The sequence below is a fragment of the Moschus berezovskii genome, chromosome 15 (genome assembly GCF_049115385.1).
Source record: "Moschus berezovskii isolate FMDL1 chromosome 15, NW_MosBer_1.0, whole genome shotgun sequence".
Classification (NCBI taxonomy): Eukaryota; Metazoa; Chordata; class Mammalia; order Artiodactyla; family Moschidae; genus Moschus; species Moschus berezovskii.
The window spans coordinates 16,108,298-16,126,406 of NC_142474.1; the positions used below are offsets into that span (position 1 = coordinate 16,108,298).

Consider the following 18,109-nt stretch of genomic DNA (forward strand, 5'->3'; position numbering starts at 1 on the left):
CCGGACCACCTGCCTCTCTGCAGGAGCTGCACGGCCTGTTTGGAGTCAGTGGAGTCCAAATACTGAAGGTTCCTCCCTAGCCCCGCCCACCTCCCGCCACCTCCAGCCCCCCCACCCCCACTCCCCACCCCCCACCCCCCGACTGCAAGCCTGAACTTGCAGCCTCTCAGACTCTGCTGCTGCAGGGAAACAGAACATCTGTTTTTGAACAGAACCTCTATTCAGTCAGACCCAGCCCACTCAGTAGCAATGGCCTGGGATGCAGGGGCTGAGATCCTGACTTAGGAAAGCCAGTTTAGAGGCTGAGGACACAGGCCTTTTGGCTGAAGAAGTGATTTCCCAGACTCAAGCGCAAGCCCCAGGATCAAATAAATGGGCTTAGAGCTCAGACCCATTGCCCCAGGAAGTTATTTCCCAGCTAAGGCTCAATGCCCCAGCAAATGATTTTTCCAGGCTGAAGCAGAAATCCACCCTAGGGCCCAAGTTTTTGCCTCAGGGTCTCTTCCTACAGTCCTCAGGCCAGAAACGAAAATGGATGGAAATGCTTAGAGGTGTGTGGGTTCTCTCACTTCACAGAGCAGCCCCTTAGTGAAGGCTGGAGGATTCCCAGGGCCCTGGAGAATGAAGGCCACTTAGGTGGAGGAGACTAAAAAGCCCAGAACCGAGTCACACCCATGTTCAATTCAGTTCAGTTCAGTCGCTCAGTCGTGCCCATCTCTTTGTGACCCCATGGACTGCAGCACACCAGGCCTCCCTGTCCATCACCAACTCCTGGAGTTTATTCAAACCCATGCCCATTGAGTTGGTGATGCCATCCAACCATCTCATCCTCTGTCGTCCTCTTCTCCTCCCACCTTCAATCTTTCCCAGCATCAGGGTCTTTTCCAATGAGTCAGCTCGTCGCATTAGGTGGCCAAAGTATTGGAGTTTCAGCTTCAGCATCAGTCCTTCCAGTGAATATTCAGGACTGTGACCCTGTTTTGACAGTTAAGCGGTGAGGGAGGAGCAGTTGTTTCTTTGGGTGTACTTTCTGAGGAGGTCAGACAAGGGTGCAGAAAAGAAGTCAAATAAAACCTTAACAGTTCCAATGGCATCGCTGTCCCATCACCACTGTGATGTGGTGTGGCAACAAATCCCTCATTCCACCAGAGAACAAGAGCGCTCAGCACATCCATAGAGTTTGTTCCGAGCATCACTAACAGGTGATTTTGTGTTTGTTTCGTTTTCAGTGTTTTATTGATGTGCAGTATACGCAGAAAAGTGCACGGATCCTCAGTGGACAGTATGAATAACAATCTCTAGTTGTCATTTTGTTTCCAGTGTTTATTGAATTATTACTACTACATGCCCAGCACCAGACACATGCAGGCATCATTTAAATATTCAAGGGTGAGTGCTACTGTACCCAGTTTACAGACAGGCAGACAGACCCAGGAGTAGATGGCCCACCTACATATATCCAGTTAGAAAGCTGCAGACCCAGGCTTCAAATCCAGGTTGCAAACCCCAGACGCAGTGCTCTCATCTGCTATTCGCTATGTTTCGTGGAAGCCATAGTGAAGGAAGTGATCTGAGCCCATTCTTTCCCCTCCATAAACTCTGCTCCCCTTTCTGAATTCCTGGTCTCACCAGATGGTGGCTTCAAGTGCACTGAGGGCCATTCCTGAAAATGATTTCTTGTTACTCCTCACATACAATTCGTTGTTGTTGCTTAGTTGCTAAATCGTATCTGACCCTTTACCACCCCATGGACAGGAGCCCACCAGGCTCCTCTGTCCACGGGATTTCCCAGGCAAGAATACTGGTGTGGGTCGCCATTTCCTTCTCCAGGGGATCTTCATAACCTCGATATCGAATCTGCATCTCCTGCATTGGCAGGTGGGTTCTTTACTACTGAGCCACCAGGGAAGCCCTCACATCCGACTAGCCACTAGATAATTTTGTTTCATTTAAAAAATTTTTTAAATTTTTAACTGGAAGATATTTGGTTTAAAATGTTTTGCTGGTTTCTGCCATACAACAGTATGAATCAGTCATAACTATATATATATATCCCCTCTTCTTGAGCCTCCCACCCACCCTTCATCCTACCCCTCTAGGTCATCACAGAGTGCCAGACTGAGCTCCCGAAACCTCTAGATAATTCAGCCCTTCATACATCTCTTGCATTTACCCACTTCCCCCAGTTCCCACCGTCCTGGTCCAAGCACCCCTCCTCTCTGGCCTGGACCACAGCCTCATCACACCCTTCCTACATGACTTCGAGGTACCCTTAAGACCAGATGGGTTCATTTCATGCAGGATGCTCATTCTTTGAATTGTCCAGTGATGTTCACCACCTTTCTTCCACATAGTAAGTCTGGTAGAGTTGATCTCTGGGTTGTGAATTTTTCAAGTATGGCTCTTTTGTGTTATAGACAACATGGATGAAAACATCTTGAAATAGAATTGATATAAGCTTCCTGAATCCGAGCTGAGGCTGGACCAGGAGACAGAGAAAAGCACAGCTGTGGGCGATCCCTTCACCTGGTCAACGTGGGTGAGAACCAGAGAAATAGGAGACCTGCTGGGCCAAGAAACTGCATTCTAGGTGTGGAGACCTGACCCAAAGACCGGTGGTTCTAAACCCTGACTGTGCGCTGGAATCACACAGGAAACCCTCAAAGTCCCGACGCCTCGGCAAAACTCCAGAACAATGGCACCGAAACCAATGGAAATGGGACGTGGGCATCTGCGTAATTGGAAGCTGTCCACTTGATTCCATTGTGCAGCCAAGGCCGGGGCACTCTGCTGGAAGCATCATTATGCCAGGAGGGCTCAGAGAACTGTACAGAAGCTTTCAAGAGTCAGGAGGGAACAGATGGGCTGCATCGAAATTCTCATATAGCACTTCTGGGAGGGAGCAGCTGGCTGCATTTTTCAGGTGACTAGGGGAAATTACAGTGCTGCCGGTGACCCCAGAGAAGACAAATGCTCCCAACCAAATCAGGATCCTCCAAGCTCCGTTTGAAGCAGCAGAGTGGCTCCCTCTAGCGGATGTTAGGGCGTATTTAATATACCTTGCCATCATTTGAACACCGGAATGTTAGCACGTTCAGTGTAGCTTGCCATTATTTGAACATGGGGAGGTCTCACATTTTAAAATCCTCTAGCTCTAATTCCTCTCTGAAAAGAAACTAAGAGAGGATTGTCCTGGGGTCCTATCCCTGAGGGACAACAACTTGCAACAGCTGATCAGTGTCTGCTCCTTCGACGGGCTTCTCTGCAGGGCTTTCCAGAGAGGTTCTGGAAATTCCCCAGGGGGTTGAGCCTTGCTCTAATCCTTCCTTGGAACATGGTCAAGCCTGCCTGCAGAAGCACGTTCTCCAATATAAAATAAAAAGGTAACAAAAAATCAAGTTGCCCATTCAATGAACAAAAAAAAAGTAGTTCCAGCTCTAATAACTCAGACTTACTCTCTCTCCTTTGTTTGGAAGCCCTGTGGGGCTTGGTGGGACATGGGTTGAGAGAGGAAAAGGGGACAAAGATGACCACCCAGGTGATCCCCTGGGTCTGTCCTATTCTCTAGCCCATCAACCTTGCTGCCTCCGTGTGGCCAGCGGGGGTGCAGAGACGGGGGCTTCTGGAAAGGTCAGAGCGCTCTGTCACCTCCATGTTCTCTTCCAACACCCCATCCTGGAGAAGAGCTGGCACAGCGGGGCGGGGTTGGCCCTGGAGTCAGGGCTGAGGTTCCGTCCCAGCCCCACCAGTGTGATTCCGAGCAAGGTTCCTGACAACTGTGTACCTCAGTTCCCCCATCTGTCAACCAGGGATAACCAAAGACCCTGCCTCGCCGCATGCTTCTGAGGGTGAAAGCCATTGTGCGTATAAAACAAATGCCTGGAAAAGCACCTGGTACGCAGTAAGCATTCACTAACCGGGAGCTCTTCTTTTCGTGATAGTTATTAAATGAATATTTGTTATTAAAATCAACCTGAAGACTAATCAAGGAGTGAGATTGAGGGAATTCCTGGGTGGTCCAGTGGCTAGGACTCGATGCTTTCACTGTCGAGGGCCCAGATTCAATTCCTGGTGGGAGGACTAAGATCACAGGTCATGTGGTGTGGCCAAAAATAAAGAAGATGAGTGAATTTGTGCTTGAAATGAGAAAACAGAAGTTCAGAGCATGATCTGCCAGCCCTTTGGACAGATGGGAACAGATCCCCAAAGGTCAGGATGGCACGAGTCAGTGCCAGGACTATCCCCGGTGCCAGGGCTGCCCCCGGCCCCACAGCTTGTCAAATGAGTGGACTTGATCAGGCCCTGCAGGTTTGTCAGGGTCTCCTGAGCACAGGAACCCCCTTGGTTTCCTTAATACGGATCCACACCCTCCGGCCCAGCCCTGCCCTCGCAGACCTCTGAGCTCAGTTGACCATCTTCTCCCCTAGGGCCTGCCTATGCTGTCTTCACAGTACAAGAAGGGCTCCGGCTCCTCCCTGGGGGGCCAGGGAGGTCGTCTGTAACAGAGAAGAGCCGGGTCTCTGGAGGCATTCGTGTGTCCATCAGTGGAGGAGCCAAACTGGGCTCACAGGGGAGAAGGAGAGTCCTCTCCCCTCCCTGGAGAGTCTCCCATCGCCATTGGCCACGGCCACGGCCCCACTGACACCAGGAAAACCAGGCTGGGAAGCAGTGAAACGCTGAATCTAGGGTGACAGGGAGATGAAAGAGTAAGCGAGGGGTGGGAAGGGAGAATGGGACGGCGGCAGGCAGGAGGTTTAAGATGGAGGGGACATACGTAAACTTAGGGTTGATTCACATTGTTGTATGGCAGAAACCAACACAGCATTATAAAACAATTATCCTCCAATTAAACATCAAAAGATAAAAAAAAAAGAATGGGACAGGATTCCAGGGTAGAGACCAAAAATCTCCTTCTCTCACCCCATTAATGGTATACTATATACACTGCCATGTATGAAATAGGTTAGCTAGTGAGAAGGCAACGGCAAGCCACTCCAGGACTCTTGCCTAGACAATCCCATGGATGGAGGAGCCTGGTAGGCTGCAGTCCATGGGGTCACTACAAGTCGGACACAACTGAGCAACTTCACTTTCACTTTTCACTTTCATGCACTGGAGAAGGAAATGGCAACCCACTCCAGTGTTCTTGCCTGGAGAATCCCAGGGACGGGGGAGCCTGGTGGGCTGCCGTCTATGGGGTCGCACAGAGTCGGACACGACTGAAGTGACTTAGCAGCAGCAGTGAGAAGCTGCTGTCCAACACAGGGAGCTCAGCTTGGTGTTCGGTGATGACCCAGAGGGGTGGGATGGGATGCAAAGGCTCAAGAGGGAGGGGATATATGTACGCATAGAGCTGATTCACTTGGTTGTACAGCAGTAACTAACACCACAGTGTAAAGCAATTATACTCCAATAAAAATAATTGCACACAAACAGGTCAGGCTACGTGATTTGTGGCACCCATTAAAAAAATGAACATGCAGGGCCCCTTGTTCAAAAATTAAGAATTTCAAAGGACTTCCCTGACGGTCCAGTGGTTAGGATTTCATGACTGCACTGCCAAGGACTTGGGTTCAATCCCCGGTTGGGGAACTAAGATCCCACAAGCCACTTGGCGTGGCCAAAATAAATTAAGAATTTCAAGATGAGGATGCTGCGGAGTCACTTCAGTCATGTCCGACTCTGTGTGACCCCATAGACGGAAGCCCACCAGGCTCCCCCGTCCCTGGGATTCTCCAGGCAAGAACACTTTAGCAGAAGGTTAAACAAACCACAAGGCTCTCCTGAACAGGAACCTTGTGGGACTCCACAGGTGACCGCTGTGAAGCTGGCCCTGAACCCAAAACTTTGAGTGCGTATCCAGGTGTGTGGTTTTCTGGGAAAGGGGCCCTCAACTGTCGAGGTCATGACCTGGCAAGGTTAAGAATCAGTGTCTCTGAGGTTGAGTGAAGGTCCCTGATCCTTGCCACTGCCTCTGTTCTCCATGTGGATGAGCAGTGAGATATACGGGCTGACCTGGGGGTGGCCGTGGTGGCTCTGGGGACAGAGAGAAGAGGACGTGTGAGAGAAGAGGCGTTTAGAATGTTGTTGATGCACTGGACATGTGTAGGAGGAAAAGAAAGGATGAAGCCTGACTCTTGGGCTTGCAGCTCAGGCAGCTAGACCAACCAATGGCAGTGCTCTTTGTGGATATGGGGACCAGCTGGGAAAAGACGGGGTGCTGTGCTTTGCTTGGTGGGGTAGCAAAGGGAAGGAAGAACCCCATTCTAGCCATGAGAAGGCTTTGAGTGGACAGATAACAGAGCTCAGAAGGGAGATTAGAGCGAGAGGTATTTGGAGTCACTGGCATAGAAATGGCATTTAATCCCATTAGGATGTCCTAGGTGTCCTCGCTGTTCAGCGAGGGTAGAACTTGGATACTTGGGCAAATTATCTAACTGCACTGCCACTCTGCATTCCCTCATTTAGGACTCTGTAAATGAGCTTGCGAGTGCTTAGCAAAGGTCCTGAAAGTGAAAGTGAAGTTGCTCAGTCGTGTCCAACTCTTTCAGACCCCATGGACTATAGCCTACCAGGCTCCTCCGTCCGTGGGATTCTCCAGACAAGAGTACTGGAGTGTCCTCAGTTCACTTCAGTTCAGTCACTCAGTTGTGTCCGACTCTCTGCGACCCCATGAATCACAGCACGCCAGGCCTCCCTGTCCATCACCAACTCCCGGAGTTCACCCAAACTCATGTCCATAGAGTCGGTGATGCCATCCAGCCATCTCATTCTCTGTCGTCCCCTTCTCCTCCCGCCCCCAACCTTTCCCAGCATCAGGGTCTTTTCCAGTGAGTCAACTCGTTGCATGAGGTGGCCAAAGTATTGCAGTTTCAGGTTTAGCGCCAGTCCCTCTAATGAACACCCAGGATTGATCTCCTCTAGAATGGACTGGTTGGATCTCCTTGCAGTCCAAGGGACTCTCAAGAGTCTTCTCCAGCACCACAGTTCAAAAGCATCAATTTTTCGGTGATCAGCCTTCTTCATAGTCCAACTCTCACATCCATACATGACCACGGGAAAAACCATTGCCTTGATTAGACAGACCTTGGTTGGCAAAGTAATGTCTCTGCTTTTTAATATACTATCTAGGTTGGTCATAACTTTCCTTCCAAGGAGTAAGTGTCTTTTAATTTCATGGCTGCAATCAGCATCTGCAGTGATTTTGGAGCCCAAAAAAATAAAGTCTGACACTGGCTCCACTGTTTTTCCATCTATTTCCCATGAAGTGATGGGACCAGATGCCATGATCTTTGTTTTCTGAATGTTGAGCTTCAAGCCAACCTTTTCACTCTCCTCTTTCACTTTCATCAAGAGGCTTTTGAGTTCCTCTTCACTTTCTGCCATAAGGGTGGTGTCATCTGCATATCTGAGGTTATTGATATTTCTCCCAGCAATCTTGATTCCAGCTTGTGCTTCTTCCAGCCCAGCGTTCCTCATGATGTACTCTGCATATAAGTTAAATAAGCAGGGTGACAAGATACAACCTTGACGTACTCCTTTTCCTATTTGGAACCAGTCTGTTGTTCCATGTACAGTTCTGACTGTTGCTTCCTGACCTGCATACAGGTTTCTCAAGAGGCAGGTCAGGTGGTCTGGTATTCCCATCTCTTTCAGAATTTTCCACAGTTTATTGTGATCCACACAGTCAAAAGCTTTGACATAGTCAATGAAGCAGAAATAGATGTTTTTCTGGAACTCTCTTGCTTTTTCGATGATCCAGCGGATGTTAGCAATTTGATCTCTGGTGCCTCTGCCTTTTCTAAAACCTGCTTGAACATCTGGGAGTTCACGGTTCACATATTGCTGAAGCCTGGCTCGGAGAATTTTGAGCATGACTTTACTAGCGTGTGAGATGAGTGCAATTGTGCGGTATTTTGAGCATTCTTTGGCATTGCCTTTCTTTGGGATTGGAATGAAGACTGACCTTTTCCAGTCCTGTGGCCACTGCTGAGTTTTCCAAATTTGCTGGCATATTGAGTGCAGCACTTTCACAGTATCATCTTTCAAGATTTGAAATAGCTCAACTGGAATTCCATCACCTCCACTAGCTTTGTTCGTAGTGATACTTTCTAAGGCCCACTTGACTTCACATTCCAAGATGTCTGGCTCTAGGTCAGTGATCACGTTATCATGACTATCTTGGTCGTGAAGATCTTTTTTGTACAGTTCTTCTAGCACCTCTTAAAAACCCAGTGACTATCAGCCATTATTAATACTATTACTGTATTTTTTTTTTTGATGTGGACCATTTTAAAATTTGTTACAATGTTGCTTCTGTTTAATGTTTTGGATTTTTGGAAGAGTCATGTGGGATCTTAGTTTCCTGACTAGGGATTGAACCCAAACCTGCTGCACTGGAAAGCAAAGTCTTAACCACTGGACCACCAGGGAAGTCCCGTTATTACTATTACTACTGTTATGATGTCATTCGCCTTCCTTTTACATATATCTATGGAGCCCCCATTGTGTCAGGCGTTGCTGTGGGTGCTTAGGAAGAAAGATGTCAGTTATCGAGCATGTCAGGGATGTTAAGTGTCATGGCAAAAATAAATTTTATAGCAAAGTAAGTGAGGGAGAGAGATGATAATATTAAGGAGGTTGGCTGGGGGGCCCCACTGAAAAAAGTGACATTTGAGCAGAACCTCCGAGGTGAGGGATGTCTAGAGGAGAAAGTTCCCAGGCAGAGGGAAGAGCCAGTACAAAGACTCTCAGGAGAGTGGTGGGAGGTGAGGTCACAGAGATACAAGGCAGGGGGACCTTTGCAAAGAAACCCTTTATGGCAGGGGTGACTGGTCCTCTAAAAACCTGCAAAACCATGTCTCCCACACAACAAGGCAGAAGGTTCTCTGATGGCAGAGACCTCAGGCTTTCCAGCACAGTGGAGGATGGCAGCCGCCCTAGGCTTTGGCTGAGGCTTCAGAAGCTCTGAGGTTTTTGGTTCCAGCTCTCCAACCCTCAGAGGGGCCTCACCGGGCAGAATAGGCTCAGCAGCAGGGCCTCTCCTCCTCTTGGCTGTGGAGCATCTCCTCCTGGCAAAACTCGGCAGGGTCTTTGCTCCAGGGCTCCCAATCGAGGCATACATCTGAGTCATTTTCCTCTGAATCTGTGGAGGGACAAGACAAGGCCACTTGGATGGTCACTTCTTATCTACTATTCCTGATCCTGAAGGAGCCCCCTGCCGGATACCGGCATCCTTGCAGCCTTATCTGAGGCCAGGGGGCCCAGGCAGAATCATGACACGTGAGACAGCCCTCCCAGGAAGATTTTAGGACCTTGAATGATGGCCAGAGACCAAGAAAGAAGGCTGGCCCGCGAAATACCAACCTTCTAGAAGAGGGAGGACCCTAGGATGTCCCTGGTGGTATAGTGGATAAGGATCTGCCTTCCAACGAAGCAGACGCAGGTTTGATCCGTGATCTGGGAAGATTCCGCATGCCATGGTGCAACTAAGCCCATGCACCATCACTATTGAGCCCGAGTTCTAGAGCCTCGGACCTGCAACTACCGAACCGGCACGCTGTAACTACTGAAGCCTGCAAATCCTAGAGGCCACTGTAATAAGAAGCCCGTGCACTGCAATGAACTGTAGCCCCTACTTGCCTCAGCTGGAGAATGCCTGAGCAGCAACGAAGACCCAGCGCAGCCATAAACAAATAAAAAAATAATTTTTTTTAAGTGGAAGAAGGACCCTAGAGGTGAAGAAATGACCTATCTGCATTGAGCATGGTCCAGGAGGGGACACCGAGGAGACACAAGCCCGCCCACCCACCTGTTCATCCACTGGTCCACCAGGGTTCATTCATTAACAAAAATCTGAGTATATGTGTCCAGTGGTTTTTCTTACAGCACTGTTCTTTGGTGAAGCACACATACACTAAAATACCCTGGACACCATGCGTGTGTCCATCATGAGAGGTCTGGGTGATGAAATGTGGCACACTCACACCACAGAATCCATCCTGTGGCATGTTGTGAGGCTGTTATGTGTTAGATCTGTATCTTTCTGCCTGCAGGATGTCTGTATTATTATTGGGTTGGCCAAAAAGTTTGTTTGAGTTTTTCAGTAACATCCTTCCCCAAGTGAACTTTTTGGCCAACCCAATCAATGGCGTTGCAGAGAAGTATATGATAGAATCCCTTTAATTTTAGAAAACTTATAATTTTTTGCCTAACTAAAAAAATTATGAAATTTTGATTCCACTTGTTTTAGTATGAATAGAATGCTAGATTTCTAATTTAAGAAATAGATGTCCAACAGGTAAAAAGGTTTACTGTATAGCACAGGGAGCTACAGTCAGTATCTTGTAATAACCTATGACAGAAAATAATCTGAAAAATAATATATACATACATATTCAGTTATACATATACACATATGTATTGTTTGTGCATAATTGTGCATAATTGTTTGTGCATAATTGAATCACCTTGCTGTATACCTGAAACATTGTAAGTCAATTATACTTCAATAAAGTATATATATTAATAAAAAAAAGAATCCCTTTTTAAAAAACCCCAAAGAACACACCTCCCATTTTTTAAAAATACCTACATGTATATTAAACGGGCACATGAGCTTGCCAACATGGCTTATCTCGGAAAAGCAAGTTGAGAAAAGAAGGCAAATGGGAGAGATTATTGTTTTTCTTGGTATACTCAAGGTGTTTCACTGGTTACAGAGAAGTAAACAGCCCCTCAAATGCAGACCAAGAAAAGGCTGAGCCTTGATTTCCTCCTTTGTAAAATGGGCATCATAATGACTTCTGGTATGATGAGGGTTAACTGAGAAGTAAGATGTGTTAAACAGGCTTTCAACAATGTTAGCAGTTACTGTGATTTAAAATCAGTGTGATGGACTTCTCTGGTGGCCTAGTGGTTGAGAGTCTGTCTGTCAATGCGGGGGACCCGGGTTCAACCTCTGCTTTGGGAAGACCCCACATGCCACGTGACAGCTGAGCCTGTGTGCCACCAGAGAAGCCACTGCAATGTGAAGCCTGCTCACCGCAGCTAGAGAGTGACCCCGCTCCCTGCAACTAGAGAAAGCCCGCGCAAAGCAACAAAGACCTCGTACAGCCAAAAGTAAATAATCAACCTTTTAAAAAAAGAACTGAGATCATTAAAAAAAAAAAAAATCAGTGTGATGAAGTGACTGTTCCTCCCAAGAGACAGCGACTGTTTTCTGAACACATCCTCTGTGCTGTTGTTTTTTTTTTTTAAAGGATAATTGCTTTACAGAATTTTGTTGCTTTCTGTCAAACACCAACATGAATCATCCATCAGTTCAGTCAGTTCAGTTCAGTCGCTCAGTCGTGTCCGACTCTCCGCGACCCCATGAATCACAGCACGCCAGGCCTCCCTGTCCACCAACTCCCGGAGTACACTCAAACTCATGTCCACAGAGTCGGTGATGCCATCCAGCCATCTCATTCTCCGTCGTCCCCTTCTCCTCCCGCCCCATCCATAGGTACACATATATCCCCTCCCTTTTGAACCTCCCTCCCATCTCCCTCCCCACCCGCCCCTCTAGGTTGATACAGAGCCCCTGTTTGAGTTTCCTGAGCCATACAGCAAATTCCTGCTGGCTGTCTATTCTACACATGGTAATGTAAGTTTCCATGTTCCTCTTTCCATTGTGCTAAGTGTTTTGCATGCACTTGCTCATTTGATCCTCTTAACAACTTCATGAAGGCAATTACAAGTGTTATTCATCTTTTGCAAGGAAGGAAGCTTGAAAAGGTGAAAAAACCAGGCTCCCACCAGGTGGTGGTAGCTTGGGACTCAAAGGCAGGTTCCACAGTCCATGCAGTTCCATCTGAGGCCCTTGTTTGAAGGCAGAGTTCAGAGGCTATACCCTGCTTCCCCGTGTCAGGCTAGGGATTAGCATCACTCCCCTTCCCTGCTCTTCAGGGATCAGCTGCCACGATCTTTTCTTTTTCTTGCCTCTGCTCTCATCTCACCAGGCAGCTCCCTCCTCCTACCCACTTGCTCCCAACTGCACTTGGAAAGGTGCCTCTATCCTCATGGGATGCATGGGTGCTCAGCCTTCTCTGCCTTCTGAGCTCTGAAACTGCCCCACTGAGCTAGGCCAAGCAGGAGTGGGGAGAGGGGAATCAGAACTCCTCTTGCCTGCTGTTCATACTGGATTCCAGACCAGACTGATTCCAATCAAGAAATCCAGGGCAGAATAGAAACCCCTGGACAGGGTACCTGGAGTCCCAGCCCAGCAAGCCTTGGCAGAGTCAGACCCTGGGTTTGAGCCAATTCTCAGCACAAGGACAGAACGGACCCAGTAATACTGAGAATTCCAAGAAGACAGGGGCCCTGGGGAGGGCTGCTCGCCTTGCTTTAAGGACGGTTTCTCTTCATTGCAAAATTAACAAAAGGAAGTCTTTCAAACCGCCATGTGAGATGTTGGTGGATGAACATCCGTCAGAGAAGGGGTCAAACAGGGCAGGTTGTGGATGGCTTAGAGCTGAGCCTCCAGGGAGAACAAATTGCTGGAGGAGGTTATTGCCTTGGACCTCAGGGACGGTGTCCCACCTCCCAGAAGAGTCACCCAAAGCCATGTCTACACGTGCTCTAACCTTGACACTGCCTGGATTACTTCTCAGCCCTCAAGCACCTACTGGGTGCCATGTGTGTCCATGTACCCTGCCCTTGACATGCATCTTTCCACAGGCCTAAAGGGAAGGGAGATGGGGGTGGCTCAGATGGTAGAGTCTGCCTGCAATGTGGGAGACCCGGGTTCAATCCCTGAGTTGGGAAGATCACCTGGAAAAGGAAATGGAAACCCATTCCAGTATCTTGCCTGGAAAAGCCTATGGATGGAGAAGCCTGACAGGCTACAGCCCATGGGGTTGCAAAGAGTTGGACATGACTGAGTGACTAACACGCACACACTAAGGGAAGGATCATTATCATCTCCACTTTGTAGGGGAGAAAACTAACTCAGAAAGGACTTGTCCCAAGTCACACAGCTGGAAAGCGGCAGAGCCCACATGGGAACCAGACGGCACTCTCAATTCTTTCATAGGTGTGTAGCCTTGGTCAGGTTACTTCTTTCCAAACTTTACTTTCCTCAATTGTACGATAAGGATTATTTCACAGGGTTATCCTGGGGATTAAACGCAATAACACACATCTAATGTTTAGCACCAGGCCCCAGGACAGTTTTCACAAAAGCTATTGTTATAATTAAGGGCCAGGCAGAGGATTTCCCTGGTGGTGCGCTGGTTAACACTCTGCACTTCTGGTGCAGGCGGTGCGGGTTCGATCCCTGGTCGGTGAACTAAGATCCTACATGCTGTGTGGCATGGCCAGCAAAAAGCATGTGGTCGGGGGCGGGGGGAGGAGGGGCGAGGCTGAAACCTGGGCCTACCTCCCCTAGGGGCCAGAGAGACGTGCTTCTATAGCCACTACCCAGACAAGGGCTCCGCCTTCTCCCTGACACCAGCCCTCAGCCTGCGGTCCACCCTGGGAATCGAAAGAAAACACACTTTAGACATTTTCTGGAAGCCCTCGCCAGGAACTCCCAACTGCACAATTCCCCGCCTCCACATTGGAGATCATGGGACAAGCAGGCGATGAACTGCTCGGCCGGTCTGATCACCATTTGAGCAGAGCTGGCAGCACACCCAGCGCCCTCCCTGCCCAGCTGGTCAAAGGTGATGGGGCGGCGGGGCAGGAGGTGGGGGGGTCAAGCGGTCCCCAGGAAGAGGTCCCTGGGTGAGGGGAGTGGCCGGGGGAGACAGGACCCTTGGGGAGCAGTGTCATTCGTGACGTCCCTGCCTGCTGGCTCATCGCCCCCAGCCTCCCTCAGGCCAGCTTCGCAGCGCCTCCTGCTCCTCTGGGTGGTTAGCTGAGTTTGGGACACATGTCAGCCGGCTTCTGGGTCGCACAGAAACCCACATCCTCCCTGCGGCGCGATCTGAACTGGAAACCATGAGTGGTCTCTGTGTGCGCATGCACGCGCAGTCAGGTCCAACTCTGCGAACGCGTGGAGTGTATGCAGCCCTTCAGGCTCTTCTGTGCAAGGGATTTTCCAAGAATACTGGAGTGGGGTGCCATTTCCTACTCCAGTGAGTGGTCTCCGGGTACCTGCTAAATGCCTAAGGCCGCTGTGCCCATCCAGCTGGTTGTTGATTGAAAAAGCTGAGGGCTGAGAGGGGCTGAGAGGGGCTGAAAGCCAACCCAGGCTCTCTACTCCTGGAGCCTTGTGCCCTGGCTGCATCCACAGGAGGGACAGCACTTACTATTTCATCAGCCCAGAGGGGCCACCTCTTTCCAGTTTGCAACCAAAGACTTATGTGCTGGTGGTGGCCCTGAAGGGACAGTTTGTTTTCTTCTTGTACTTGCTTATGTATTATAAAGATTCAATTCCTCCTAAATTACTGATTGGTTGCAAAAACAGAAAGCGTTCACTATCATGCTGACACATACAGTTTACATTTTATACCATAATTCATACAAAAAGTATAGTTCTGTTATTCTGTTTATATATTTATAAATATAAAAATATACTTTACATATATTTTGATATTACTAGCTCTTATTACCACTGGTACATAACTACTGCCTGTTGAGAAATCATGAATTTTGTATATACAACAACCAAGTCCATTTCTGCTCCAGGTTTATTTTAGCGTATTTATATTGTAGTGCAAAAGTAAATTGTTTTATCTTCTATCTAGAATACCTTAACCAAATTTGCAGTCGCACTCACAATAATTTCATACAGACCAAAGACCTTCTGTGCTAGCGGTGGCCCTGAAAGGACAGACATGCACACATACGTGTTGTTTCCCGAACTCAAGATTCACTCTGGGACTCCAGGTTCAGAAACTCTAAACTAGCAAGTCAGTCCTTTCTCTTGCAGGTGACTGTCTGTTAACGCAGAGTCAGCAGTTAAAACACCTGAAGGAAATCCTTGACAGTTATTTCAGGAACCCCACCCTGTTCCATGCCCTGCCCAGCTCCAGGATTAGGGCCCGGCCTGGGCAGCTCACCTTGGCTGAGTAAGAAGCGTAGCCAGACGATCAGCAAGAACAACAGCAAGGCCACGGGCAGGCAGAGCCAGAATACCAGGAAAGAAAACGTCAGTTCGTTCACCAGTGGCACCAGAGGGTACTTCATGGTGCGTGTGTGGCTAGGCCGGGCCGGCCTGGGCTGCCCTGGGGACCTGGAGGGCTGGGCCACGCTCTGCTCTCAGCCCAATTGTGACTGAGCCAGTGACGTAACAAGGAAGCCACAGTGTCCTTCAGGCCAAGAGAAAGCTGTTCGGGACGAGTGGGCAGAAGCTGGGGTAGTGGGATAGTTTGAGAACGAAAGCCCAGGCTCCCTGGCAGGCCAGCTTGGGTTTAAATCCCTGTAAGATGCTGTGGGATCACAATCCTCTTGCTTGTTCAGAAATCATGAATTTTATATATACGACAACCAATTCCAAGTATATTTCTGCACTTGGAATTTCCTTACTCCCCAATCCTCTTGCAGGATGGAAATAATCCTTAGCACATCAAGCTGCTAAAAGTTAGAAAAAATGGATACAAATTGTCCCTGGGAGGGTGTTTACTTATCTGAGGTCACAGACTCCTCCTGGAGCCAGCCAGTCCCTCAGTAAATGACTATTATTTAGTCTGGAAACTTCTGTATCTCTCATTAGGGTTTTTGGTGAAGAGCTTCTAAGACTTTAACCTTGTTCTTTTCTCATTCTTTCATTTGTAAAGTAGTCAGGAAAGCTCCATGAGTAGGCCCCATGGCAGGAAGGAGGCCCTGGATTCCCAGGGCCCAAGAGCACCTAACTTGGAGAGAGGCTCTGGCCAGGCTGGGAGCCTGATGGGTGCGGGAAGTCCTCTCAAAGAGTGGCTGCTGCTCACAGAGAGGAGGAAGGGAGAAGAGCGGTACCCTCCAAGAGGGTGCTTGGCCCACCTGCCTCAACCACTGTCAGCAGATGGGGGTGGGGGGAGGGGACCTAGGAAACAGGCCGATTGGCATGGTTCACCCTGCTCAGCAGAGTCAGAACCTCTGGGGGTGATGCTTGGACTCCACACATCAATGGGCAACCAGTCTAATGCCGACTTGATTTTGAGACCATGGCATCAAGTGAAGCACAGGCTGTAAAGTCAGGTAGACCCAGTTCCAGGCTGGGGAAGCAGATGCAGGAAGCGGGTGGCAGACGTAGGGGAGACATGGAGTTGACCGACCTCCTTAAAAGACACTGGCCAAAGGAGAAGGGCAATGGGGATGCCACTGTAAAAACTGGGCAGGTGTTAGGGAAATTAAAATGGACGAAGTCTTATTCAGGCTTCAGAAGCAGGAGAGCAGCCCTCTGACTTACCTGGACACTGCCTGGATTCCGCGCCTGCTTGCAAGCACAGCAAGTCAGGTGGCACGTTAGATAAGAAAGGGAATGGGCCTTGGAGTTCTTGAGCCCCTGGAGGTCTGGCCAATCCCCCAGGGTCTAACAAAATCCTATGACTCACATGGTGAAATGAAAAGCATCGTTAAAAACTTAAAAGTAAAACCAGAGCTGCATTTTTGCCTGTAAACTGATGGTGATATTACTTTGCAGCCTGGGTTTATAAGCAGGAGCCCCCGAAACTGCAATTTGAAGTCTTTCCCATGGGGTGGACACACCACCAGGGACCCTTTCCCAACTGGTACATGAAATTGCTGTTAACGAGGGACTTTCCAGTGCTGTTCAAACCTGGATGTAGGTCGGCCCAATTTGGTGATATATATGCTGTTATTTTCTCTATTGTTTCTTTTAATGACTATATATTGAAATTAAGTCTAATAAGCTATAAAAAGTTGAAATTGTGTGTAATGGGTGGTTTAACAAATCTAAAACAAAAGTACAAATTTCAGCAAAACAGGAACTTCCCTGGTGGTCCAGTGAATAAGACTTTGTGCTCCCAACGTAGGGTGCCTGGATTCCATCTCTGGTCGGAGAACTAGATCCCACATGACTCAAGCAGAGATCCCGTGTCACAACCAAGACCCAGCACAGCCAAACAGATAACTGCAAAATTTCAGGAAAACAGTGGTAACAGCTAGGGCTTGGAGAGCCAGTGTGTTTAGAGGGACTCAGTCCAGCTGTGGAAGGACCAGAGTCCCCAGCAGAAGTCAGGGCAGATAGTATTAGAATGTGTATCTTCAAAGCATGGTCCCCTGGTGAGCTGTGCCATTGAGGACCCTGGGGCCAAGAGTAGAGGAAATGGGTAGTCTGGGTTGGGGTGATTTCTCAGCCCTGGGTCCTGAAGGGGCTGGGGTAAGAAAGAACTGAGCAATGTAGCTGAGACAGACTTGAGCACTCATTTCTTTTCCAGACCCCAGAACAGGGGCCCCGGGCAGTCAGCCCAGGGCTAAGCTTTCCTGGCCACCAGGACACAGCGGCAGGTCCTGGGGGAGCAGGTGTGGACACACGGCTGCAGGGGAGGCAGCTCCCAGCCCCGGCTTCCAGGCGTACGTCACACATTGATGTCACGTGGTCACTGGCAGGCTGGAGGGGCGGCTCTGGGCAGAGGCCCCCACCATAGCTGTGTGCTCGAGTGGCACAACCACCCACCACCTGTGACCTAGGTATTAAGTGCTAATGGACCCCATGGTACGTGCTGCAGCCAGCTCTGCTCAAAGGGCCAGTGGGAAGAGGAGGCCCTCCCCCTGTGTCTCTGCTCTCCTGACTGGCCAGTCCTGACGGAGCTCTGATCTGCAGGCAGGGAACACAGCCGGCATCTCTGGTTCTCAAGACACAGAGAGCCAGCTAGCCCCTCGGCAACTGCTAGCCTCTGTCAGGTGGGCCTTTTGACGGCAGTGCTTTAGTTAATGACCTCCTTTCAGCATAAAAGGCCAAGTACTTTTCATTTTAAAAAGTTTTATGAAGTCTAGAAAAATGGTATGGATGAACATATTTGCAGGGTAGGAACAGAGACACAGATGTGAACAGACTTGTGGATTCAGCAGGGGAAGGAGAAGAGGGGAGTGAACTGAGAGAGTAGCACTGACATGTATACACTACCACGTGTAAACTAAATGGGGAGTGGAAGCTGCTGTACAGCACAGGGAGCTCAGC

The 18,109-nt window shown here is 49.1% G+C and overlaps 1 protein-coding gene across 4 annotated transcripts in view; it reads right to left on the bottom strand.

The window, feature by feature from the left end:
• The window catches only part of ADIG (adipogenin), an 80,136-nt gene extending 64,897 nt beyond the window's left edge, over positions 1 to 15,239 (bottom strand). For 2 of the 4 annotated variants that reach the window (XM_055437274.2, XM_055437284.2), the window contains exons 1-2: positions 15,048 to 15,239; positions 9,013 to 9,145 (exon numbers count right to left, since the gene is read on the bottom strand). In XM_055437274.2, the coding sequence (XP_055293249.1) occupies positions 9,027 to 9,145; positions 15,048 to 15,174 (246 nt within the window). In that variant the 5' untranslated portion in view covers positions 15,175 to 15,239 and the 3' untranslated portion in view covers positions 9,013 to 9,026. Of the gene's footprint in view, positions 1 to 4,552; positions 4,683 to 5,197; positions 9,146 to 15,047 lie in introns of those variants that run through there. The other 2 variants (XM_088843794.1, XM_088843793.1) reach the window with 2 other exon arrangements.
• Between the last annotated feature and the right edge of the window lie 2,870 nt (positions 15,240 to 18,109).